Source organism: Centruroides vittatus, unplaced genomic scaffold (assembly GCF_030686945.1).
Source record: "Centruroides vittatus isolate TY-2023 unplaced genomic scaffold, ASM3068694v2 contig_694, whole genome shotgun sequence".
NCBI lineage: Eukaryota > Metazoa > Arthropoda > Arachnida > Scorpiones > Buthidae > Centruroides > Centruroides vittatus.
Genome location: NW_027122438.1, coordinates 1,149,911 through 1,177,684, shown reverse-complemented (window position 1 = coordinate 1,177,684; position 27,774 = coordinate 1,149,911). Strand labels below are relative to the sequence as shown.

General features: G+C 26.0%; 1 protein-coding gene across 1 annotated transcript in view; it reads left to right on the top strand.

Annotated features, from left to right (window-relative positions):
• The window catches only part of LOC136980366 (apoptosis-stimulating of p53 protein 1-like), a 60,343-nt gene that overhangs the window by 24,192 nt on the left and 8,377 nt on the right, over positions 1–27,774 (top strand). The window contains 4 exon segments of the mRNA XM_067276465.1: positions 550–735; positions 737–830; positions 25,488–25,678; positions 25,761–26,372. Of these exon segments, the coding sequence (XP_067132566.1) occupies positions 550–735; positions 737–830; positions 25,488–25,678; positions 25,761–26,372 (1,083 nt within the window).

Here is a 27,774-nt window from a genome sequence, read left to right as displayed (position 1 = left end):
AAAAAATTTAGTTTTCCCATTTAAAAATAGTAAACACGAAAGAAAATAAAACACTTTTCAGTTTTTAATTCGCAATAGAATCGAATACGAACATAACATCCAACTATTCATTGTTATAATATACTCACGACGATCAGACTTTAGTTCTGTGAAAATACAAATTTGAATAATAATGATATAATAGTTCAAAATTGTCGAATAAGTAAGCATTTGATAATTAGCCTAATTTGAGTAAGCATTAGAAATTATTTTTGAATTATCTGTCACATTTTAGTTGCTCTTGGCATAGAACTGGTGGCATGAGATTTGATGCGAGTACTTCGCCACTTCATCCTGTCATTTTCATAAGACATTAGATAATGGTTATTAAAATGGTTATCATTATCCGACAGCATTCATAAATCATTACGAGATCAATAAAGAACATCTGTATTCTTGAAATATTCTTTTGTCTAATTAGATGACAGAATTTCCATTCGTCATCTTTTAATTTATTCATTTTTATAAATGACTTTTATGGATTTCTAATTGTATTTTGTTTGTTTTCAGTTAACAGGAAGTGGAGATCTGACTTTGGAAGAACTCCGGACAATGGCTGCTCGGCAACAACAACAGATAGAAGCACAACAACAGCTTCTAATGGCAAGGGAACAACGACTGAAATTCCTGAAACAACAAGAGGCTCGTCATCATCAAGGACCACAGAGTAACGACACCGAACGATTAAGGCATTTGAAGAGAGAAGGTCGAAGCTCAAGAACTAAAACTTCGTCGGTTAAGAGCATTAAGAGGACAAGTCGGCCAACAACGAGCGAATAATAGCAACTTGAGTAAGAAAAAGTTAATATAACTTATTTAGTTTAATATTCTAATTTTAGGTTCATTGCCCCCTGTTAAGATCTGGTAACAGCATAAAACTAGTAAAGGTAGAATTTGCGGAAATTGATTGGTAAATGTCATAGCCACGTTGTCTTGGTAACTACATACAAATGGAAGTATCCTTGAATCACTTCCGGGTAGGTGGAAGTCATCTAACTGAGTTTTCATCAAATTTGACTGTTTGGCGGCTTCCTGCTTAATATTATCTCTAATGCTGTCGTCGTATTATTGATCGATGCTATCGTCCCAGTCGTTTTCTCCATATTCTATACCAGAAACGTAAAGTTTGTAATTTGCCCTTGCGAATTGCTGTATGAATAAGATGAGCCGAAAGCCACTAAGTTTGCCTAGGTTTAAATCGAGTTTTTCGTTTAAAGTATTTCCTATTTTCAAATCTCGATTATCGATAAATAATAATAATAAAACAATTTTTAAATATATTAACGGTTAAAGTTTTTTCAAAGGCAGTTATCTCACTCGCAATAATTACGTATTCATATTCAATTTTTGAAATTTATAATTAAAATAAAAATAACATTAGAAACGTAATCATTGAAACAGATTTCTTTTTAATTAAAAAAAATTAATCTCTTTAGCAGCATACAAATTTTAATTTCAAATAATAATTGATATTATCAATTTAACAACAAATTGATTTAGATTGAATTTTGCAACGTTTTATATATTTTAATATTACTTGATTTTACGACGTGGTTTACGATTTTTGAAGAAATTAATGACCAAAAATTCGATAAAATGTTTTAAATTGTTAAATCAACTGTTTAAGCAATATCAAAATTTCTCAAAAAGTTTTTAAATTTGAAGCAGAAACGTTTCGTTAATTTCGTTTAAATTCTCTTTTTTTTTAAATTTCATTTCTTAAAATATGAAAATGTAATTAAGGTAATTCTTGTTCTTTTTTATATTCATGTTTATAAAATTTATTAACTGTAATATTTGTTACAGCCAGCTTGAACTTAATCACGATAGTAAAATAAATATATTATTTTCGAAGCAAAAAATCAATAATATATTTTAAAATTATTTCCCTTGTGTTTCAAATATTTTAAAATAATGAAATAATACAATGCTTTTATCTGAAAAGCTAAATATATATAAAAATAAATTTTTGAAATTCAATGTTTTTAATAAAATAAAAAAGCTTATCTCGAATTTGATTGAATGATCTGCTTTAATAAAAGAAATGAATCAAAACTGTTTTTATTCTCAATACTATACAGTATGTTAATGTACTGTTTATACAGTATATTTAAAATGAATTGAAGATAATATATATATCTTTGATCAGTTTCTAAAGATCTAAAATTTATTTTCAATTCGTCTAAAAAGTTAAATATTTTCTCTCTATTGATGTAAAGAAAAATTTAATTCATAATAACAACACTCGCAAAATTATTAATCATAAAAATTACAAAAACAATTCTTAAAATAGCTTTTCTTTATTCATATTACATTGATATAATATTTCCTGATGAGGATATTTATTTAATATATTTTTAATGTCAAAATTACTTAGGAATGCTTCCTAATTTTTAAAACTTGGATAATTTTAAATACGGTCGAGCTTCCAACAACGAGCAGCTGTAAGTGGCACCATTTTTTTCTTTTTTCAGGAAAGTTTCTTTTTGAAATGCATACAAAATAACCTTCGAACAACGGCCATTTTTATGTTCTATCAGTGGTTGTCGCTCACAGGTTTGACCGAATTTGTATTTTGTTGGATTTAGCTCCTTACAGTTACTATTAAGAGCACTTTAAAAACAGTTGTAGTGTCATATTTTCTCTCTAGTTTGTATTCTAATTACTCTAAATTTAATCTGTTGAAATAAATATTAAGTGTTTATTTTTGCCTACAATCTTAGGTGGTTGCAAAGTGGAGAAATGTATTATACAGATTTTTGTTTTGCTTACGATTTCACTTTAGTTATCAATTCGATTTAAAGCCTCGATAGGTAAACTCGTCGTCCGTTAACTAAAGCGTTGTAATTAATGTTAAAAGTTAAAGAATAAATTCATTTATATTTGATTAGACAATATTACAATATGTAGGTTTAATGTAAATTACTCTGATGACATCGCAAGATAAAGTTATGTTTAAATGTGAAGAGGCGATGAAACAGCCTACAGCAGCATATATCTGTCTCGTATACTCGTATGTAACTTTAATTTACAACCATATTGCTTTAATTAGATATGTTTATAAAGGACTCATTACATTAAAAATAAGTTTAGAATATCTCCTTCCAAAAAAGAAAGAAAAAGTAATTATGATTAAACTTTAAAAATAGGCAATTTAAGAATTATCTTCATTCTGTTGATGTATAATTCCGTTAATAAAGGAAAGACCACTCGAAATGACTTAATAATCAACTTATTATACACAGTATGAATTGAACTTAGTCTTGTTTTCTAACTTTTCCACTTCTTTACATTCATATTCATTTATATTTATTCTTAGAAGCGTTTTCTTACAAATGAGTCGTACTCATTTATCCATTACTGCGTTAATTATAATTTAATTTGCATTACTTTATTAAGTCATTTATGTTAATCTTAATTCTATTTAGATTGATTTACTATAATTAAAATTAATTTTACTTTACAATTACAGGTTTTAAATTTTATTAATTATATATTTTCTGTAAAAGGTAAATTGATGCTGTTAGTTTTTACAAAACCTAGTTTATTACCGTGGAATTTAATTGCCATCCAAATATTTTTAAAAAGATATATTTTAATTAGTTAATGTTAACGTATTATTAATTTTGTTTTATTTTAAAGAATTATATTTTAGCAGTATTATTATAATATATTATAAATCTTGAATTCGTCTAATTTATAATGAAGCAGTTTAATGAATATTAATTATTATAAAAGCAATAACATCGTTTTTGTTACATAAATCGAACATAACTCTTGCTGTACTTTAGTTTTAACGTTAAAAAATAAATAAAAACAAGTAGAAATATAATCCTTTTTCCGAAAGAAATTATTGAATTAATTTTTTTTAATAAGAAACTTATCTAGTTTTATAAACTTTTATAAATTATTATTATATTAAAATAGCATAAAATCAATTTTTCTTTTATTAGTGTCTATTTTAAAAAATGTTTAAAGAAATACAGTACTATATAAAATAGTTGTACTGTACATTTGCGTGTATATGTAGAATTCAACGAATACTTCTGTTAGAAGATTATGAATTTAAATCAATTGTACATGAAATTTCATCATGGCATGACATATACTGTACTATGTAGAGTCGATCCCGAGTGAAAAAGTGATCTTGAGCGAACATTCCTTATAATTATCCTCTTGGATCGCAGTTAAAAAAAGTTCTTACTGCTAGTTGTTGTGCTTAAAGATGATTTTCACGGTATTGTGCACACGACAAATGTTCATATTCCACATTGGGTTGTGTTTGTAAAAGCACTCGAGCATATTATTAATACTTTTGTATTCTCATTTACCAATTAACTTGTTAAATTAGTATTTTACTTTTTCTATGTTAAGTCTATTACTAAAGAAGTAAACTCTTCTGGAGCAATCACCTTCCGAATAAGCAAGGGAATATTTAATACTGATAATATTTCTAGTTTACACGATTATTCAATCTATCTCAGTTTGGTTTCCAATAGAGTTTGACGTGAAATTGTATCTTATTTACCAAATTAGATTTCAGAATTCCCTTTCCGATGGTTTAAGCGCGGCCTCGTACATACAAGTTATTCTTTTATTTTTAATGTTATTTCGAATTATTACCAGAAAATGCGCGATTTGTTTCTCTCGTGGATAGATTTTAAATTAAGTTTGAAGTTTAAATTTTACTTTATTAATAAATAAATGTTTTATATATTTTTTTGCAACAAAAAACGCTGTTTTAAAACTAGTTATTTTCAAGCTTCGTGACATTTAGAAAAGAAAGTTTCATTAAAATTTAATTGACAAAATTTGCTTTATTTTGAAATTCGTATTTAGTTCCATGGGAAGAGAAGATTGAAAGATGAAGAGAAAGGTAGAAGCGAGAAATCTGGATGTTATTCAGATATATCCCGAATAACCGAAATTACTTTCTTTACTTTTAATTAGAAAAACATGAATGCATTTAATTGATTTATTTATTTATACAATTAAGTAAATTATTACAGGAAAATTTAGTTCAAATGAGGTGTTATTTAATGCTTAGAGATATATTTCTGTTATAATTTCGATAGAAATTTTTATTCAAATATCGTTTTGTAATATTCGAAATCGAAGAAAATTTTAAATTGATAATTGTCATCTTTCTCAACGAAAACTGTTGAAGCTATTTGGTATTATTAGATGAAGTTTATTTCAAATAAAAGATATTTTAAATTGATCCGCGCTCGTGTTTATTTCGATAAAAATATTCCAGTTTGACCGCGTAAGATCAGTTTGTTTTTGAACTAGATTTTAGAGAAATATTCTATATTTTAGATATAAATTGAGAAATTCGAAATTAAATTTTATGGACCTTATGCGCATTTTATCACGTTGAAATGATTTATTACAGGATGCTAAAAGCTAGAGATGATATTCATATAAATCCTCTCTAATATCGCATAAATGCTCGAAACGACATGATTTCACTAATCGTTTTTCTTTCACGATTATATGCTTATTTGATTCAAAAATATTTTTCATTCAAATAATCAGATTTGCATAAACCGTTCGAAAAAAGATTTTCGTTTGTACTCGTACATAAAAGTATAATTTTCTTCGTTTTTAATGAGATTTTTTATGGGCATAGGCTATATCGAAATGGTTAAGCATGAACGATGATGAATGATACAAAAGATGCTGCGAATGAAGAGCTTAGACAATAGATGTAAGTCAAGTGATCCACTCCGAAATTGACAGACATTTTTCATATCAGAAAAAAATATCTGTCACATCGCCAGTTTCATCAGCTTGTTCGTGAGAAATCCGAGCCCTACAAGACTTAGGGCAAAGAAAAAGGAGATCGATTGCTTTAGATAGTGTACCCGGTCTTAGAACAATTTCTGTATCAGTTTTTAATTGTTTCGTAGTGGGAATTTTCGGTTCGTTGACCTTGGTAAGACTTCGGTCACGGATGAAAACATTGCCGCCATTTCAGGTCTAGTAGACGAAATCTAAGAATGCTTGTCAAATCAGAGGTCGGAAGTTCTAGGTTTAATTAATTTTAATATAAATATTTTATTCATCAAATTTTTCCAGTTTAACAATTAAAAACAATTAAACTGGAAAAAATCGCATCACTATGAACTTGCAGTTAATCTCTATTTTTTACGCCTAAATTGATTTAGATTAAATCATTTGTAAAAGTAGCAATTACTATTTAATTATTCAAGAAAAATTTTGAATAAGTTTTACGGTAACTATATTTAATTTAAATTACAATTATATTTAGGAGAAGTTAATGCGTTTGGTTCATACGCTGTTGTTTATTGCAGTTTTGCTTTTTTTAATGTTTAATATTACAACGTAGTGAAATAATTTACAAATATTTTTATCATACTTATATAAATGATTTAAAAAATAAATCATTCAATAATTCTGATATAAAATATAGAACATTTTTACTACATTGGACATATTTAAAATTCCAGCAGAAGGAAACACGAAATACGATATTTGTTAAAAATTGTTATTAATAATATTTGAATATGAATTTTATCTTTAATATTTTTTGCGTAAGAAAGTTTTTTTTAAAAGCAGAGAGTTAACGCTTTAATAATTAGCGAGCCTATTTGACAAACGATAACACTTCTGACTTTAAACAATTTTTTAGTTTGTTAAAGAAATAATTCACTCATTCTTCTTAATTATCAAAATTGATATTAAATACCGAACACTTTTAAGGAACACAAATTTATCAAAAGAGACTGTCATTAAAAATAAAAGTAAATAAATGCTTGTAGAAGGAAATTTGAAGACGAAAAGAAAGATAATTAATGTATAGGTTTTAAGGTAGAAATCTGAATAAAATAGATTAAATGCTAGTCAAAATAACGTTTTCGACAATATATATTATATATTGTTAAGTATAAATATATATCTAAAAAATGTTCTCTTTAATATGAAAAATGGCAGCAGTCCAAGGTGAGATGTAGTAATTAGATTGTTCTAAATATCGCTATTTAAATTACATATTAATAATAATGTAATTAACTTTTTAACATATAATAAAATTTATAATTTCCTATTCGAAATGTTAATTTTTAAACAATATTTAATTATTTTATCACCAGTTGATAAAGCTTAATTGTGAAAGTTTAATATCAACAATAATATAAATACAATATATCCTGGAGGAACTATGGAGAAAACTTACTTTGATTTTTCTATTGTGTAATTAATTTGTATATTAAATAATTTTTATCGATTATTTGAATTACAGTGCTCGTACTTTGAGAATATATAGACTATAAGTTTATATTATTTGTAAAGCTCATATTGACTATTTTTATTCTATCTTAATGGGAAAATATAATATTTGCTGTAAGTGTTATGTGTAAGTGTGTAAGTGTAAGTGTAAGTAACCTTATTAAGAGAGTTCACAAAAATGAAAAAAAGAAGAAAAAGATATAATAATATAACGGAATTGAAAGGGGAAAAAAGACGAGTAGGAAATAAAATTTGACTGAACAATAATAACTGAACAAGAGTTAACTCTCTTCTTCATCAATATTTGCTTTCCTTAAGCATATGATATGAAGAAAATATTAGAGTTGCTTTCTTTTGGTGTTCTGTATCGAGTACTCTTTGCTGTATTCTTTCTGGTACGTTGCCAGGACAACAACTCATAGAGTTCTCTTTGTCATAGCAACCGTTACAATTCAAAACATTATACGTCCTTTCTGCCTTAAGAATAAAACTCGAAACTTTCTCGAAAATGGTAAAACGTAGGATTTTCTGGTTACTGTCATCGTCAACTGCTGTCGAATTTAAAGGTTTGCATGATTCGCATGAGGTATACGGAATTGCCCGAGGCATTACTTGAGAAGTTTATCTGAAAGAAAGTGTCTTGTGAAATTTCCAAATAATTTTCATGTAGTGGTGCCAAATTTTTTCTTTCCTTGTGATTACAGAATTTGTTATGAATATTATAAAATTCGATGCTGTTAAATATTCGTTCAGATATTTAATGATAAATATAATAATCTACGTTTTAAACATATTTTCCTGCTGCTATATTCTTTAGAAAAAAAAATATACTAATTTATATGTAAAGTAATTTACTGAACAATTTCGATATAAAATTTAAAATTTTAACTACAATTATAGAAAAATTCAATTAAATGTCTAATTATAATATTCAAAAAATATATTTATGTTTAATATCAGTTTGTAATGAAAAATTATTATTATTTTTTACTTCGGTAATAAATTAAAAGACTGCAGAAAAATTTTCAAATTATAATTGTTTTTCTTTACTGTAAACTATTTTATAAACATTTTATGATGAAGAGAATTTTAAAAAAATCGTAAAATAAGCAAGAGTATTCAATTTAATGTATTAGTTGAATAGTCAAGTCAGTTAGGGTAATTTTAATTTTATCCGGATTTAAAAATAAAGACAAAGAAATGTAATATTCAAATTTCCGACTGTTGGATGATTGTTATGAGAAAATAAAGAGTTTTCTCGTAACATGAAGATCCGAATTCGAACTGGAATACCGAAGAGTCCATAATTTTATTTATTTTTCTTTCTATAATAGTTCGGTCGATCATTTCATTCTCAATCACTTGGCCATCCACAATGAGATCTAGATGATATTATTGCCGATTAGATTTTCGTCCATAATAATCGAAATAAAATTTGTTTCTGTAACTTTACTCTGTGCTAGTGCTTCACTTAATAAATCCAATTCAATTTATTGCTCTTGAAATGAAAATGAAAATTGAATTGTTAACTTTTGAAATGATTAACAATTTGCACAGAGTAAAAAAACCACACGAAATAAATAGGATAAACATTTAAATGTTCTTGTTTAATTTTCATACAGATCCGTTACGAGTCTAATAGATATAATTCTTGATTAATTAATTCTTTTTATTTTTTAGCCTATTTGAATGGTATAGAATTATTATTCATAGCAGTTAGGTTTCTCGTGTCTTGACATAAGTTAAATGATTGGATTAGTATCAATAAAATCGAAAGCAATTGTCATTAGTAAGTTATTCGCATCTAGAAAGATGACATCTTTATTAATTGGCTTAAATATTCTCCGACCTTAGGCATCGGCACATGTACAAATTAATCATTGATTACAAGTTAAATTATCCTCATTATTCTTCTATTGGTTGTTTTCTAGCGTAAAGATACGAAATAGAGCTTATTTGGGACCAAAACGTCTTTGTTTTATGATAAATATTATTAATTATGATAATTCGTAATTTAAATTTACGGCGAAAGAATAACGTTTTAATACCTTTAATTTCGCAAATGTAAGCTATGAAAACTAACTTAACCTTATTCTAAATTTTACACTTTGAGTAATTTTCAATTGATTCTGATTCCATGCATTTAGTATATAGCAAAAATGAAATCTGTAATAATTCCAGAGATTATCATCTGTTCTTTGAGTCGCATTATTTTGGTGAAATCTATAATATATGACTTACCGGTAAGCGATAGAATATTTCATTTATTACTTTAATGTAATATATAATAGTCTAATTAATTTTCTAAATATGAAAATACATTAGAAAAACTTAAAAATCCTACTTTTATAGTAATCCATGTTTAAATTATTGTGTATTATTAGTTTCCCTTGCGTGGCAATTGTTCGTATATATTAAAAAGTCATGAAATTATAGTTACTTACTGTAAGAAATCCTTATTTATTATCATCGATTTAGAAAGTAATTAATCAGTTTAGGTCGTATAATTTTAATCTCGTCGGCAATTCTTGGCAAGACTCCATTTTGTTTCTTCGACACAACAATTAGGAATTTGTCAAAGTTTGAAATAAAGAATAAATTTTGTTAATAAACCGGAGTATCTCAGAATATTTGAATAATAAGAAAATATATAACATTTGCCTTTACTTTATTGTTATTATTATTATTATTATTATAAAGACAATGTTTTCACTCCATACTAAATTTTTAAATAGATCTGTAAAATATAAAATATTGAAATTTTAAGCAACCCTAAGTCCATGACTACCACAAATAATATATATACACATAATACACATATATTTAAAATGTATAATAATATATAATATACTATAAACGTAATAATAACAGTATAAAACGCACGTAAAATATCAAATATGTGTATATGACTGTATGCTATTTTATCGTTGGAATATGAAATAATTGCGATATCGATTTTTCTTAATAATAATGAACAATTTATTAAAATTAGCTTGATTATAATAAAAAAGAATTATGTATTTATTGGTTGGTATTTCTTAGAATGGAACGAGAAGGGATAATTTCTTTTTAAGAATAATTTCGAGAATGTCTCGTACTAAAGTGTACTAAAGTAATTCTAGAATTTAATTATTTCTACGAAATTGATCTAGAAAACTATATTTCTGCTACAGAAATATCGATATCAAAGTTCTCCAAATAATAAATATAGTTTAGATTTTATGTTCATAAATCGAATTATTTGTGATTCACACGTGTGAAAAACTAGTGCTCTATTTTCGATTAAAATTAGGATGCCGTCTTTGAAAATACTATATAACTTGGTTTATTCCTGATAAAACTTAACTGTATTGATTGGAAAGCAGCTGGTTCACTAAAGATTTCAAAAAGGTATTCTAACATATTGAAATAAACTTTTATAGTCAAATACCCCAGAATATTCTATTCAACTTACGTTGCAAATAAGCAGTTCTAAAATTGAATTTTTTTACAAAATATTTATTACTTCACTAAAAAAAAACTTTTTTGCTGAGTCGACAAAAGATATTTTCAGTATATAAATCTGTGTAAAAAATACTTGAAATAAAATTTGAAATAATGCATTATTTATTATATGCTTATATATTTTACCACCATCACTACAACAATTGTAATGATTTCTTAAATTTATTTCGGTTTATTCAATTTATTTTTTATCATCAATCTTTCAAATTTAATTTCTTTTTTTCCTCCATTGAAAAATAAGTTTTGTTTTGATAGAATTTAAACAACTTTTCGAAGATTGAAGTCGTTTCGTTGAAGATATTCATACGTTTATTCGAGAGAAAATTGAAAGGAAACCGCGTCTTGTTTAATTTCATACGATTACATTTTAATTGTCATTTTTAAAATGTAGAATAATTAGACAAAGATTTATTTGTTAAAGTCTGCTTTCGTATATTCGAGATTGAAAATGTTTCAGAATATAATCACGAAACACACTTCGACGTATTATGAATCTAATTCCAGGAGGAAAAACTATAAGTAATTTGATTTAAATTTATTTTAAAAATTAGTAAAATTAAAGTTAATAAATAATATTCACAAATATTACATGAATATTGTAATATTTTTGTAATTTTGCAGATTTATTCGTATACTTAGTAAATTCGATCGAACTGTTGTTAGTGGTTATATCTTCATCTTCCGTATGTTTTAAAAATTCTACATTAGTCCATCCAGGTGAGAAGAATACTTGATTGGTACTTAACCAAGAATGTACCTTAGAGAAATAGAACACACTTCATTAAATTACGAGTATTATAAAAGGCACCGCTAATGTTTTGAGAGGATTTGTTCATAACAGTTTATTTTAATATGCAATCGTATAAATAATTAAAATTCAAGTATTTGTACTGCATTGTCTTATTTGTTTACAAATAACGGTATCATTTATTGTATTTATTTAATTGTAACTCGTTTGTGTTAAAAGTAATTTACATATTTTCTCCGATCGATTTTTAATTGAGATTATAAATTGCACATATTATTTTGAATTATCTATTCAATATTTAAATCGTCTTAGGCTATATACAGATTTTTTTTCAGTTTAGAACTATGTTTGGTTTCTTTTCTACTGTTATATTGTAAAAACAATGTCTTTACCACGATGAAATTTATAACAATAACTGTTATATCATTCTCTTGATAAATTCACCAATATAATAATTGCATCATAATAGAAAGCCTAATAGAAAACATTTGAAATTATTGAGTATTGCATTTGTAATATTCTGAAAAATAATTATTTATTAAAAAGTTGAAACAATTCAAAACTTTAATACAATCGAATCTTTTTAATTTCAACATCGAATGGAATTGCCCATTTTTGAAAATTAAACTCGTTTTTCGCAAGTTTCTAGTTTACAAATTTGAGTATCTGGTGTTTGTCAGTGTACCTGTTCTCTGGCTCTATCACATTTTATTTTCTTTTCCACTTCCTTAATCACTTCAGCTGTTTTATCCAGATAAATCTATGCGCTGTATTGTACTGTACGTTCCATGCTTAGACAGTGTAGAAACGTAGCCAAACAACTCTAATGTGTCACTAAAACTGTGAAACACGTGAGATTTCACATACTCCCAACGATTTTACAGAGCACGTGCATTTTGGGGAATCCTCGACACGCACTCATTCTTTGAACCGATGACCATATGCTACTTTCTCTTTTCCAGTTTTATTCTTGAAATATGAGATGTACTAACTAGATAATAAATTATCCACATCTGTACTAATTGTAGCCAATTCGATTTAATCGTATTTTTAATATTAATTTAAATATTCAAAAGAGACTTACAAACAGTCTCATTCAGAAAAGCTTCGACTATTTTATGAACAATAAAAATAACAATTTGACAAATAATAAATTATTTAAATTTTTAATCAGTATATTTCTTTTTATAAATATAAAAATATAAATTAATTTATAAATTATTTTGCATAGCAACACAAAACTCCATTAATCAGTGATGTTATGAACTTAGTTCGGAATATGAAATATGATTTCTGATTGCTCTTTGATATTTTCCTTTCTTTTGAAATTTAATTATTTGTCTGGATAATATATTAATTGTAAATCATTATGTAAAATCAGAAAATCGATTAAGGTTCGTGTACTTGTGGTGTAAAATTTAGTTATTTGAAATAATAATTGTCTTATCTTCATTAACAAGTTTTGAAAAATTGGATGACCAGATTAGCTTTTAGGCCTTATTTTTCAATTATTTCATTTCTGTAATGAAATTAAAACATATTTACTTTAAGCATTTACAATTCAAAATTATTAGTTTAAAATAATTTACTAAATTATTTAATTTTGCTTGATTTAAAATAAGAGAAATTTATTTTACTGTATGTATGTATGTATATATTGTCTTCAGAATAAAAATTTATAATCTGAGTTATCAATTTGGAAGATAATTAACTAAATTATATAAAATATCATCGATTTTTCTTAAAAATAATTTAATTAATTTAAGAAAAGAAGAATTTGTCTTGATAGTTGTTGCCATTAATATACGGCATAAACAAATTTTTCAAATTGTATAATTTTACTTGTCGACAGATTGTTTACATAATATATTTTTATATAATTATTTTTGTTTATAAGATAATCATTCAAATTTCGCAAAGATCGCTTCAAAAGTTAATTTTTTAATGTAAGAAAAATTATTTAATTAAAAAAGTATTTTCAAATAAACTACTAAGTTTCGATTAATATCATAATTTTTAAATAATTCGTTATTGTAATAATAATTGTAAATTTTAAAAAATTGAAATGATCGAAAATATATATACACTTTATTTAATTTATTAGTTTTAAAATTGTGTAAGGCTATAAAATGCAATATACTTCACGTGTTTTAGTTCTTATCTCCAGATAAGAGCTCGAAACACATGAAATAAACCATAAACTGTAGAGGAAAATCCTTAAACTTCGATTTATTTATTTGTTTTTGTCATCCATACCTTTTTATAAGCTTGTTGAGAGCCAAAATATTTATTTTTTACTTTATTTTCGGCCAATTCAATTAAAACAGTAGAGATAATAGATCGTAAAATAGATAAATTATCCAGTTATTTCTGATTTTAAATTTTCGAGTTTAATACATACAACACAAGGGCAATTATTTATCAGTAAATTAGAAATGTTTAAAACTATTGATCTTTAATAATTTTGAATAATATTCAGTTATTTAATTAGAGTAATTTGTTGCATCTTTATATCTAGCAGCGTAAATAAGTAGATTAGATTGATTATGCATGACACGTTACGCAATGAAATGTACGGCCGTAAATAGTAAATATAAGTTGTTTGCCCTTTACAGGTTTGATCTGCAGTAAGTCGGCCCGCATAGTCAAAAGATTGTAAACAAAATCTCGTTTTGATATAGTGGAATCTTGTGAAAAATTACGAGAAATGTGTTCAGATTCGAATCCAGCCCTCCTATCGCGATGATTTACTTTCCCGGTTGTTATGTATATAACACAGGAAAGTATTGTAATCGTGTCAAATTTGACCCTCTGGTTTTTGCAAATCTCGACGTTTCGAGACCCTTTGAAACCCCAAAAATTCGTATTATAATTCTTCAATTTATTTCATACTTTATTATATTTATTATTATTAGTAGTAGTAGCAGTACAATGTAGTATATCTTTTAGAATTTGAAATTTCTTAATGCTTAAAGTATAAATATAATAATATTTTATTAATTTAATAAAATTATTGAGTGTTCGTGATCGATATTTAAATCGCGATTAAATAAGCTGTTAGTCATCAGTCAATAATACCTTTATAGCTACTAAACTTTTGTCGTTCGCTGCACTTTCATTAAAACGATTAAGTATTGTAGCGTAATGATCTATTGCTTCACTGTAATGTATTATATTAACTCTGATGTCAATACGTGATTGTGTTTGTCAAGAATTTTAATTTAAAGTATCTTCGAGAACATTATCCATGCATGTATATTATCCATACTTCTTAACAGAGGTAAGTTATATACCTCTATCAAACATTATGGCGCTAGATTTTCTTCACCTGAATAATTGAATTCTTGAGTACAGTACATTTCTTAATCCGTAAAAAATCAACGAGATATTTTCGATAAGGTTTTCATAATATAACATTTATTCTTATGAGAATAAGCGAAAACCTTACTGAAAGTATCTTAATTGAAGAATATATTGCCGTATTGTTTGTTGTTATGTATGTATTATATTTAATAGAATAATTATTTAATTTGAGCCAAGAAATTAATGAAATAAAACAGAGAGATTTAAATAATGCAATTTAACATTTTTTTTAATTTTAAAATAAAATAAATTGGTTTATTTACACATTTAGAACATTTTTTAATCTGATCTTACGTGGTTTCTATTTACATTATACCAGTTGAGAAACAGACTTTATTACATTGTTTAAAATCCCAGATTTGAATTTAGTAAAATAAAACACGAGAAAATGGTAATTAGATGATTAAACGAATAAATAAAAACTGTTTGAAAATCTCTTTTTTTTTTTTTTTTTTAAGCCGTTGAATGAAATATGTGAGCTTAATGGAAAATACTGGTGCTTTTTCATCACAGGATTTTAAGATGAATGTTCGAGATACTAAAGATCCAGATTGTGGCGGATTACTGATGACCTAACTAATTTATTATCCGATAACTTCTAGAAGAAATGGTGGCCATAGAAGTCTTATAAATAAATTTTTCTGTTTCGGATTTTTTTCCCTACGTATTCTATTAATTAATAAATTTTAGTAGTATTTTAATAATAAAATTGTCGTTAAAATTTAATTTCATTCGGCGTGGAGAAATTGTTGAATATTTTTCGTGAAATGATAAAATTGAAATTCGAATATTATCGGTTTGTAAATAAACTGGATGGTGTAAATCGATCGTCGAATTTATTTGGCTTTCCTTTTGACATTTACACTCTCAGTTAGCGCGTTATTTGTATTCGAAAACGATTGCAAAAGTAGAGGAAATTCGTTACGTTGACAATGCATTATAGAATAGTTCAGGTTGATCGATCGATTATAAACTTGAAGTTCATGAAGGATTCGTACGGATCCATCTGTTTTTCTCTATGCTTAAAAGAATTAGATTTTAAAAAGTCTGGCTAAGGATGGAAAGTTAGTTTGAAAGTTTTCGTATACAAAATTGAAAATTCAAAACACTATTCGATTATTAGGGAAAAAAGAACATATTACAGACAGATAAGTTTACTAAAAAATTCTGTGATCTTTTGAAAAATCTGGCAATGTCTCAAAATAAATGGTTTATTCAAACTATAAGAAAAAGGGTCAGTTTTTACATATTATTAAGGGTGCATTTATCTTCCATATATTTATTCAGTATACCCATTCAAAAATGCTGTATTAAAGCCAAAAATATATTAAGATTGCTATTTCTATGAACAAAAACAGGGGGAAAAATGGAAAACAGCATTTTTATTACAAATGCATTTGTTTATATTCAGCGTCGCTTTTTAAGCTGTTACGTAGCAGCAGAAGTGGAAATAGAAAACAGTAGTAAGAAAATTATTGTATCTTTAAAATTTATTGCGAGATTAAATATTTGATATACGTAATTGAACGAGTGCAGTTTCGTGTATACGTATTAAAGGTACATTTAAATGTTGGATTCGATATTTTACAAACTATATATATATATATCGTATATTGTGATATTTAAAGCAACTTTGGAAAGAATTTTTAATAGATTAAAATAATTCAAAGCATGAAGAAATCAATATATTTACGAAATTTTGTACTGTAGCCTATATAATTTTTTGTTTATATATTTTCTAAATGTGAGTTTTTTTACACAAAAAGTGTAACGTACCGCTGTGAAAAAAATGTGATAAAATAAGAACGCTTTTTCGTTGTAGTCTACATCGTTACTGGGTCTTTTTACTAATTGTTAACAAGGATTCCTGAAATGTTTTTGGTGAATACACCCCAATTAGGAAAGCTGTTTATCAGTAGAGACATATGAATCTAGTGTTCTCACTATTTCATGCGTATAATGTATTTTTGCTAATGTTAATTTATTATATAAGATCGCGTATTCTATCTTGAGTAGTTATATTAATTAAATTTGTTAAAATATAAATATATATATTTACTAATGATCATTGCAATTGGATAAGAATAAATGTTATAAACGTGAATTTAAAAATATTAAATAATTAAAGAAGCAAATATATATTAATTTTAATTTAGTCAAATACAATGATTTTAATACATTTCGTTTTTTTATAAAAAAATAAAAATGATTTAAGAAAATTTTACATTATTATAAACATATGAATGACTACATTAATGAAAACTTTTGTTATAATGAATCACCATTATCGACATTAAATTAATTAATAAAAAAGAATACAATTGAAAATAATCAGAAAATTCGTGTTAATTTAATAAAATATAATTCCATGAAGCCGTGTCTTTATTATATTTGTAATTTTGTGGATCTACAATAAAAATAAAATCTCTTTAATTTGTAGTGGCGAGTTCTGGTGGCGTTGTTAATTTAGCCTAAGTCTTTATATGTTTTAAACATGTCTTCATTTGAAAACATTTATATTTAGCATTCTAAACAAAGTTTAGCAATTTCGGTAATGTTTTTCAACACCTTACTTTTTAGAAAAAATAAATTAAAGAAGTTAGAAAAATCAATCGGGAAATTTGCATATAGCTCTTGAAGAAGTAATTGCCGCTTTCTTAATTGAATATAAACAATAATAGTGATAAACAATTGTTTTTAAAATCAAAATCAATGAAATAATAATAATTAATAGAATTTCATTACACTCAAAAGTAATCGGTTTTAGTTGAAAAGAAAATTAAACGATAAAGGGATTCTAATACCACACAGTAATTGTAATTACGATTTTTTGGCTTTTTCAATAAAAATGTGATATCCGCTTATTGTAATCAATTTTGGACTCGCCGATGTTAATGATAATTAGCTACTGATAACATCAAGCGGGTAAATAAACAAAGGTGTAAATAGTGGAAATTCTTGTTGTATTGACTCTGACATTTACAGGACACGTCAGAGCAATTTAAAAAATGTATGGCTTGACGAGTTATTAATTGTAATTATTAATACTAATTAATAATAATTCATCCAGCGTATAATTTAAACTACTGTACCTGTACCACGAACAAATAAATATTGTTATCAGCCACATGTTGAAGTTAACCGTACTAAAACACAGCTTGGAAATGTTTATTTATCGGAAGATAATAATTAAAGTAAATAAAGTTCTATAAATATATTTTAACTTTAAGGTTAGAACTAGCATGCCCCAAAACATTTAACGATTGTTAACAATATCCGTGATTACAATAAGCGGTTTCATTTGATTTATTTTTCTTAAAAGCTTTATAAATAGTAAATTAATATATATATTTCTGTAGACTACAGAGTTTACGAACAATAATTGTAAGACAAATTTATAAATGTCATTTTCTCATAAATAATAATATGGTGTTGATGTGTGATGTACAGTACAATACAATACAGTAAAAGTGATGCTCTGTTGATACTGCTGCAATGCTACGCTTTGCTTTGTAGAATCGAAATGAAGCTACTAAAAACAACTGTTTATAGTAATTGTATGATGTTAGTGTACTGTACTTATCTGTGATTTTAAAAAAAAATCCCTGAAGGTGACACGTAAACGAACAATATTGCTGTTTTTCACAGTGTTATATAAAATTCGTAATTAAGTTTAAAAGTATTTAGAACTTTTGTGTAGTATATGTGGTATGACACCTGTAGAAGAAAGAACTACAGACAAAATAAATATCTTACTCATTTTTCATTGATGTTTAATTTCTTGGATGAATTCGTTCTGCTTATTGATTTTACCAGTGTAAATATTTTCTATATTGTGATACTACGAAAGTTAATTATTGTATTACTTAAATTGGTTTGTATTCTTGGCAATTATACAAATGAGCTTAATAAACTCATTTTTGATCAACAATCGATTAAAATCATATTAAGCATTTTAAATCACTAAACTGTTTAAAAGCTATTCTCGCTTCTTCCCTCCTAAATCGAATTGTTTTTATAGGTAACGAAAGAAAAACGATAGCTATTTGTAATTATCGAAGCATATTTAAATTGCAATTAAGAGTTAATGACGTTCTAACTTATTTCGTAAAGATTGAACAATCTTTATTAATGCTTTATTAGTCGATGGTTCTCGTCATCGTACAAGATGTTCACAAAGGCATTCTTAACAGCAAGAGTTTGAAATTTAATATTTTGATGATAAAAATAGATGTGTAGTATATTAAAATCATATTATCTAAGTTAATTGTTTATATAGTTAATATCTGCTGAGAGACGGCTTAGGAAATAGCAGTGAAGTAACAAAATCACGGAAATGTTTTAAAAAGATGGTATATTGACTTGTGAAGTAATTTGATCTTTCTCTCTGGTTTCAGTCATTTCAGAATCTTTTCTCGAAGAAACTGTAAGCTGAATGTGTTAATATCTACATCGTTTTCGAAAAACCATTTGCTGATATTCAAAAAAAAAAAAAAAAATTATTGAAGTCAAAATTAGTCATTGGACTTGACTCCATAAAGTCTTTCTGGTTTCTGAAGTCTGAAATGAGTTTCGTAGTCGTCATTTACGGTCTAATGCTGGTCCGAACAATGCTTTTATGGTTACTGAACCGTATGTCAAAAGTCATGGAAGTAGTTTAGTACTGCATAAATAGACCGAATGCTAAAACCATTATATAGCGTTAAAAAGACACTATTTTAAGATGTAGAAAGGTTTGTATATCTTCTTTGCTTCAAGAATTTGCATCATCACTTTAATAGGAAGTTCTGACACAAGATTGAATATTCTAGAATTTTTTATTTATGTTCATAACAGTAATTGCCAGGTAGCTTATACTATGTTTCATTAATAATGAGTATCTAATTAAGTAAGGAGGTATAAATATTTCATAGATGAAATGTTGATATGATAAAAGTAGTAAATTAAAAGTCTTTTTTTTTTCTTCTGGATATTATGGTTTTTATCTTCTTCATTAGTTCCCTGAAGAATTTCATGATAAGCATCAAAGCAACTATGCAAACAAGTTGTTCGATTATAAATAAGATTTTAATCTACCAAAAAGGCAATTATGCTATCGGAGTACTTCTCCTTTAAATGAATCTTGCTGATTAAATTGTTTCTCATTAAACTATATCTTCCTTTTAAAATAGATTATAAATTAGAACAGAACAAATTAAAAAACAAAGAAGAGGATCTTGTCAAAATGAAGAAAAAATATCTAAATTTATAATAATCTTATTGTAATAATATATGAAAATTTGTAAAGTTTTTAAAATATATAAAGCACGTTGTACACATTAAACCAGATTTACTCATTTCTTATTTAGGAAAGTGATTAAATTTAATTGTTTCCTTTACTCCTGTTCAAATAATTTAGATATAATACTCTAATTTTAAAACATGTTTTGCTAAAAAAATTATAAAAAATTATTGAAAAAAATGGAAGAAACATTTTGTTTTTAATTTATCGACATTGCCAGCTTCTCATTTTTTATAGTCTTTCGAATTATATTTAGTTTTTAATAAGGTAACGAGAAAAATATAAAAAGTTGCGTTATCTCTCTTTTTGCATTATTTAATTATAGATAACAAAAAATTAATATGTTTCCAGATATATTCGATTAAAAAATAATTTTGCTTTTTTTTATTTTTTGAAAATTTTTCAGATTAAGTTACTTCTAACTTTGAAGTTTTTTTTAACGCGACATATCTGATTCTATTATTTTCTAAAATATGGCGAATCTTTAATTATGTAAAATCACTTATAAAATTTTTAAAAGTGAGCGCTGCTTTGTGGCTAGTTCAATACAAATATCAAAGAGAAGGAATCTTTCTCAAGGGAAATATTTTTCATCGATCGAGAATAATATGCAGACACCACACCCGATCTTTTCACTCGCAACCATATACAGACAACCAATATTGCTATTTTAGTGAATGTTACCAATATATTTTTCTTCTTACTGTTCCTATAAAGTTTTTATATAAATATGCTATAAATTGCGATTTTTAAATCGATTTTTTCAAAGCTGCATTCTTTTAAAATCGTTTTTCTTTCCATTCGTCCAATAGTGAAATAGTGAAATGTATTCGCTGGATAGTGAATATATTTAAATATTTTTCTTCCATTTTAGGAAAAACAAAGTCATGTTTAATATGAATTTACATGAAGTATTTAATAGCCGATGTTTTACTTTTCTAAGTTTGTGCCGACATTATTTTTCCTAGGTTTTATATGGATTGACCCTACTATCGAATGAAGTCGAGTTTATATTTTCCATGTAAATAATCTTTAAAGTACCTGAAATGGAAACTGTGTAAAAAAGAATAGGTATTCTCTTGCTTTATTTAAAGAAACCATTATGGGAATAGAGCAGGTCAATTGGGAATAAAAATTCTCAATGCGACTTACTAGAACTTTAAATCTGTATTGGTCGCTTACCATTAGACTAATTGTTCTATCATCTACATTTTATATTAAACATTAAAGCTTTTATACATTCTACTATTAAGTATCTAAATTTATCTTATAGAAACAGTGAAATTACAGGTAAATACTGTTATATGGATATTATTTAAAAAAGAATAAAATAGAACGCGAAACCGTATCGTTTAATAGCTTCTAGTTTATAATTAAACGAAGAACAAAAGGAAAAAGTAATTTCGTGAAAAATTTATTAAATGTTTTATTTAATGAATTCAAGTTATATTCCTTTTACTTTATTAAAAGTAGAAAAATATTCATTACTTATATAATATCAACATAAAAAAATGTACTGTACTTCATATTTTAGGGATAATTAATGATGTCGGAAGGGAGATTGAATTTGAAAATATTCAACCGAAAAAGTAATATGTTTATAGGTATATAGGAATAAATCAACAGTGAAAAATGTCTTTTTTTTTTATTTTATTGAAATTATTGTTTTTGTCTTTTCAAGTTATTAATTGTAGCCTATATCGTAAAATATAATACGAAAGAGTAAAATCATTTTATTACATCTGAAAGCTATCGTTTCATGATATTAATGGAAATAAAATCGATAATAAAAATATTAAATTAGAATTTTCATATAAAGTAAAAAAGAAAAATCCGGATAGGATCAGAAATTTAGTTTTACAGATGTGTTTACTTATCTTCCTTTTGTTTTAATAAAGTCGTTTTCTGTATGAAAATATATTTCCAGTCTTGCTTAACACTGAAACTTTGAATAATATTTACTTTAGTAACAATGTCCCATACCTTACATAAAAAGTATTTAGAAGATAATGCAAAAATATTAATGATATTTGACTTCCTTCTTGCAAGAATCCATTTCTAATCTATTATTTCTGTTCTGTTTTGTTGGTATTACCAAATTTTGTTTATAAATAATGTTTTTACATCTTAAAATGTTAAAAGATATGCAAAAGTTATAAGCAATCTCAAAAATAAGAATATATATACTGTATATGTACTCAAATGTCAAATTAATTTAATGCAAAAAGATTTGAAGCATACAAGTAAAATCAAAATAAAATTGTTTCAAAATTTGAAGATTTTTACCAATTAAAAAAAAAAAATCAAAAGGAGAAAAAAGATTCTCGAAATATTTATTTTTAATTATTTAAAAATGAATATTGCATAGCATTTCATTTCAGAATTTTGAGAATTTAACAGTTTCTTTAATAATAAATTATCATTATATACATTAGTAAAATACTTTATGAAATGTTTTAAGGACAAAGTAAAGTTATATATATAGCCAATAAATCGATAAAGTAAGATTAAAAATGAAAATGTATATACATATAAATATAAATTTTTTAAATCGTTTTTTCCACTAATTTATATCAATTAATTAATTGATATAAATTAACTTTAAGAACTTTAAGAAATTCTCTCACACTAAAAGTCCATTAAATCGAGGATTTAATGGACTTTTATTTGTTTACTTTTGTCCACAAATATTCTGATCATAATTGAATTTAAATAACATTTTAGATTTTTAAAATTTAGTGAGAGAGGTTTTGTTAAAGTAAGTTTCCATTAAATTGATAAAGTATATTTAGCCAAACATCAACATGAAACAAATTTTATTATAGGAAACATAATTTTATCTAAAATATATTTATAATTACATTATACACTAAAAATTATTCTAAATTCATCACAGGCATTGCGTTTTTATATTTACATTTTACTTTGCTGTATTTTTGTTTTACATTTCCTACTCCCTTAGAGATTTGTACTATCATAATACATTAATTAAATAATTTTAATATGAAATATTGATTTTGATATGAAATAATCCAATTAATCTTTTAAAAAATACACCGTAAAGGTTTCAAATATGTATTGCATTTCCTTGTAGTAGATCAATATTTGGATACAGATAAAATATCTTAATCATGAGCTGCTGTTAGATTATTTTGCTTATTATAGAAAGTTATGTGAAAAATATTCTTTTGTTATCAATTCATCTTTTGAACTGCTTTATTTAGAAATCTTTGGCAAAGAATTTTGTAAAAATGAATAAATATATGAACTTTTCTTTACGAGTAGTCAGTATTTACTTGACTTATATCGCTCTGGTGGTGTAGTTGGGAAACTCAAATGGATTCGGTCCAGAAAAATCACTTCATTAAATCGAAGAAATGCTGTGCATTTAACTATGAAACACTCTCGTTTAATAAAATAAATACTATATTACGTTTAAAACATATTTGCGGTTAAAGTTTGTGAATAGGCAAATCATTTCTCATTTTTTGTGTTTAGGTATGATTTCGATTATCAGGATTGATTTTTTTTTTTTAAACTTATCCATTGGCAGTTTTAGGGAAATCACAGTTAATATGAAAAAAAAACTTTAATATACTCTTTAAAAAATTGTGTGGGAGTGTTGAATTATTATCTATTATTTTATGTGTGTTTTAATATTTGAGAGATTACTTTGGATTAAAAAGAGTCTGTGGTTGTTTAAGAGAATTAGTTTTGATGTAAGTTAATTCATAACACATTTCAATAAAAATATGAAACTTTATTTGTTAAACTTGTTTTGCATCCTTTACGATTATTTAAAGTTTAAACAGTATTTTTTCGATCTTTAATATCGGTCTGTATTAAATAAACGTTCGCAAAATAAACAATTTTTTTTTTTGCCTTTTCAGAATTGCGATTATTAAAAACATTTTTTATTAAATATGTAAAGACTAAGAGCACTAAGTGCATAAAGGCAGCACTAAGAAGTTCTGTCTTTTTGTACTTAATACAGCATTTTTCTGCCAATTTGCAAATCTATATTTTTTGTGCATATTATAAATATGTATTATCGCCGAAACTGATAGCTTCTACGTGGTTTTTCTCTCTGCAGTCTTTGTATCTGTATTTAATTTGTTATATGCTTTAAGGTTTGAAACCTGTTGAAACAGTCGTTTTATTTTATAACAAAATATATTTTAACAGAACGGTTTCAGAGTTTTTTCCATTTAAATATTTACTAAGTAACGGGGAAATTTGTATAGTTTTAAATCGTATTGTAATGTTTTTAGGATTATCGGAAATGCATTTAAATTACGTAAAGTTTTGAAGTATTATAAAGAAATTATATATTTAACCATTAAATTTTATCTAAAGTAAAGGATTTTATATTATATTAATAAATAAATTTATTACAGTGCTTTACTCTGATTTTATTTGCGGTTTCGTTTTTTATATACTGTATATTGAAAATAGCTCGGCTTTTTCATACAAAACTATTATTAGATTACAATAAATTAATTGGTATTATATTTTTCAGTATTTCGTACTTTTTACGGTTTCAGTTTGCATTTTGAAATATTCATATAAATAAAGCGTCATTTATATTTTGAAAAATTTATAAGGAAATTTTTTATTTGAAGAAACATTATTTTATTTTAACATAATTAATATATTAAACACGTAATTGTAACAAACAAGAAATAATTAAACGATTACACTTTGAAATAAAGATTACATTAATTAAATTTGAATAATTAAAGATGATGATAACTATCGATACCCTAGAGAACTTCGGGATATTTTTGTCTGGTAAAAAAAGTCGTTTCACTGTAACATTATATATATATTCAAGCTGTGTAAATTGATTTCGGCTATTTACTTTTAGGAAAAAATTCCATTCTATTCGAAAGCACAACGGATATAAAATTGTACAGCATGTCTTCTATCAAATCAATGACTGTCGTTGTTACTGTCTTGTTCATTAATGAGCCAACAATATATCTGTTCTTGTCTTCTTCCATCAATGTTCCGTCTTAAGTAGACTATTTATTACCCTCATTTCACGCACCGATAAACCACTTCAGTTAAGGTTTAATTTAAAAAAATTTTTTCTCTAATAAATTAACTTATCCATCTAGAACCGAGTGATAATGCCTTTTGCTATTCTCTGATTGAAGAGTGGAGTTAAAATAATTAGTTTAACATGTCAAAATATAATTTATTAATTTATATTTAACATAATTAATTTTTTTATAAATAATTATAAACCCTTATTTGAATTATATTAAGAAAGATAACGTATGCCCGTACTCTCTCCAGCCGCAGAATTGGATTCTGTTCGAGCATTATTTAATGAAAAGGAAAAAGAATTGTCAGTGGCTGTAGCCAAAGTAGAAGAGCTCACCAAACAATTAGAAGAACTGAGACAGGGCAATTTAGCTGGAAGAAAAATTACCAACGGAACAACAACGACTGCTATGGAATTGAAAAAATTACGTCAAGAATTGGTAGTGGGTAGATTTATTAATGATTTAAAATTAATTTATATTTATTCCAAATAAAAAAAAATAAATAAAACTGGTTTTATTTTAGTATCGCGCAAATTTGACAGAACAACAGAACGCTAGAATAGCGCAACAAAGAGAGACGTTATCTCAGAGGCAGGAAGAAATCACTCTCATGGATCAGAGAATTCGAGAATTGCAACAACGACTTCATCGAAAACGCGTACATAATCAACAATTGGCTAATCATATCCAAGCGGTGACTCTTGCCAAACAATCAAATTCTAGAGTTCGAAACTTGACGTCAAATGTGGCAGCAGTAGAGCCAGTCAAGCGTGTGGTGCAAGAACCCGATAGAAGTCACGATGACATTATTACTAAAGTTCATTCGACGGAGGGCGATTTTGCTCCAAACAAAAAAGATCCCAAATATCAAACACTTCCTTACAACACCAAATTTCCGGTAAGGAAGGAAGTAAATTCTGGCAGGCCAGAAGAACCACAACCCATTGTGCAAAACGGTATCCCTGCGGGACAGAATAAGGGCCCAGTAGCATCTGTAAAACCCACACCACCTCAGGGACTTAGTAATTTGGCGCCTCGTCCATACGGCACCACTTACAATTCTTCGTTGTTAGTATCCCATCTTCCCAGCTCTCGAAATCAAAATCTTCCCAATAAAAGTAACGCAATCACGACGGTAAGTTTCTTTTTTTCTTTTTCTTTTTTTACACACTCTCTCTCTTTCTCTCTCGATGAACATTGATTTAATTTTTCTTTATAACGTCAAAATTGACCAACTAATAAGGAAGTTTGATATTTTTTAAAACATCAGCTGTCATCCAATGAATATAATAAATGAAATTTACTGAAAAATAATAATAATAAGATTTAGAAACATCGCTTAATATTATCTGATAAGATTCTTTTAATAAATTGAAAATTTAACCGATAGTTTTGATGTTAAAACCTACGGACAATTGCTTTTACAGACCTACAAGATATACGATCTTTTAATCATTTCAATATGATTGAAGACTGTTTTTTATTACACAATTCATTTCAATTGAGTCATTGTTCTTTGAAAGCAGTAATTTCGTCGTATTTTACTTGAAATAATGCGGTATTTTATATAAATCGATGAAAATAGCCCGCATTCATATCCGCATGGACAGTAGAAAATGTAAGCTTATATATCGAACAATATATAAAAATTGCCATTACTTTTAGTGAAATCATGCAGAGAAATAAATATATATTTTGAATGAAACAGTTAAAATATATTTTTATTTTGTTAAACAGCATTTCGTTAAAAAAACGAAGTAATTTTCTTTACAGATTTTGTTGTCCTCCGAAACTAGTATTTAATGTTGTAAATATTGAATTCTTTTTTACGTAATCATGTCATTTTGTGAAAACGGAATTTTTTTTATCATTTGTTTTCGATAAAATATGCACATAAGCTGCCTTTTTTCCATGGGGATGGATAATGATACGGGAACGGGAAAGCCTTTTAATCACTGTACGAATTTCATCACATTAGCGAAATATCTAAGATAAATTTATTTCGATTTCGATTTCTCTTTGAAGATCACGCTAATTGATTTACGCTATATAATTGAATTAATTTAAATATATTATATTGCTGTTTACATGGAAGACCCACGTTTAAAATATACAATATACTCGTATCTCGATTTTAAAAAAGAAAACTGTCTACATTCTTAAACTTTACTTTACTTATCGACTGAAGAATCAATTTACACTTTTGCAAACTGATAACGATATTGATCGATATCGAATATCGCTTTTGCAACGAGAAGAATCCTAATTATAACTTATATAATGTAAAAAAATTAATAATAATTAAATTGATTAATGATAATTTTATTGGAAAATATAACGATTGACTTCGCCCGCATTCGTATGACTTGCAATAGTCTATTGGAAAATCGAAAAAATATGAATAAATGTAAAGAAGTTGCGTATTAAGAAGGAAAGTAAAGTTATTTTTATATTGTATATGAATCAAATTAACAACGTGTGTTATTTTAACAAATATTACACCTACATGTCTTTGATTAAAGAAGGAAAATATAATA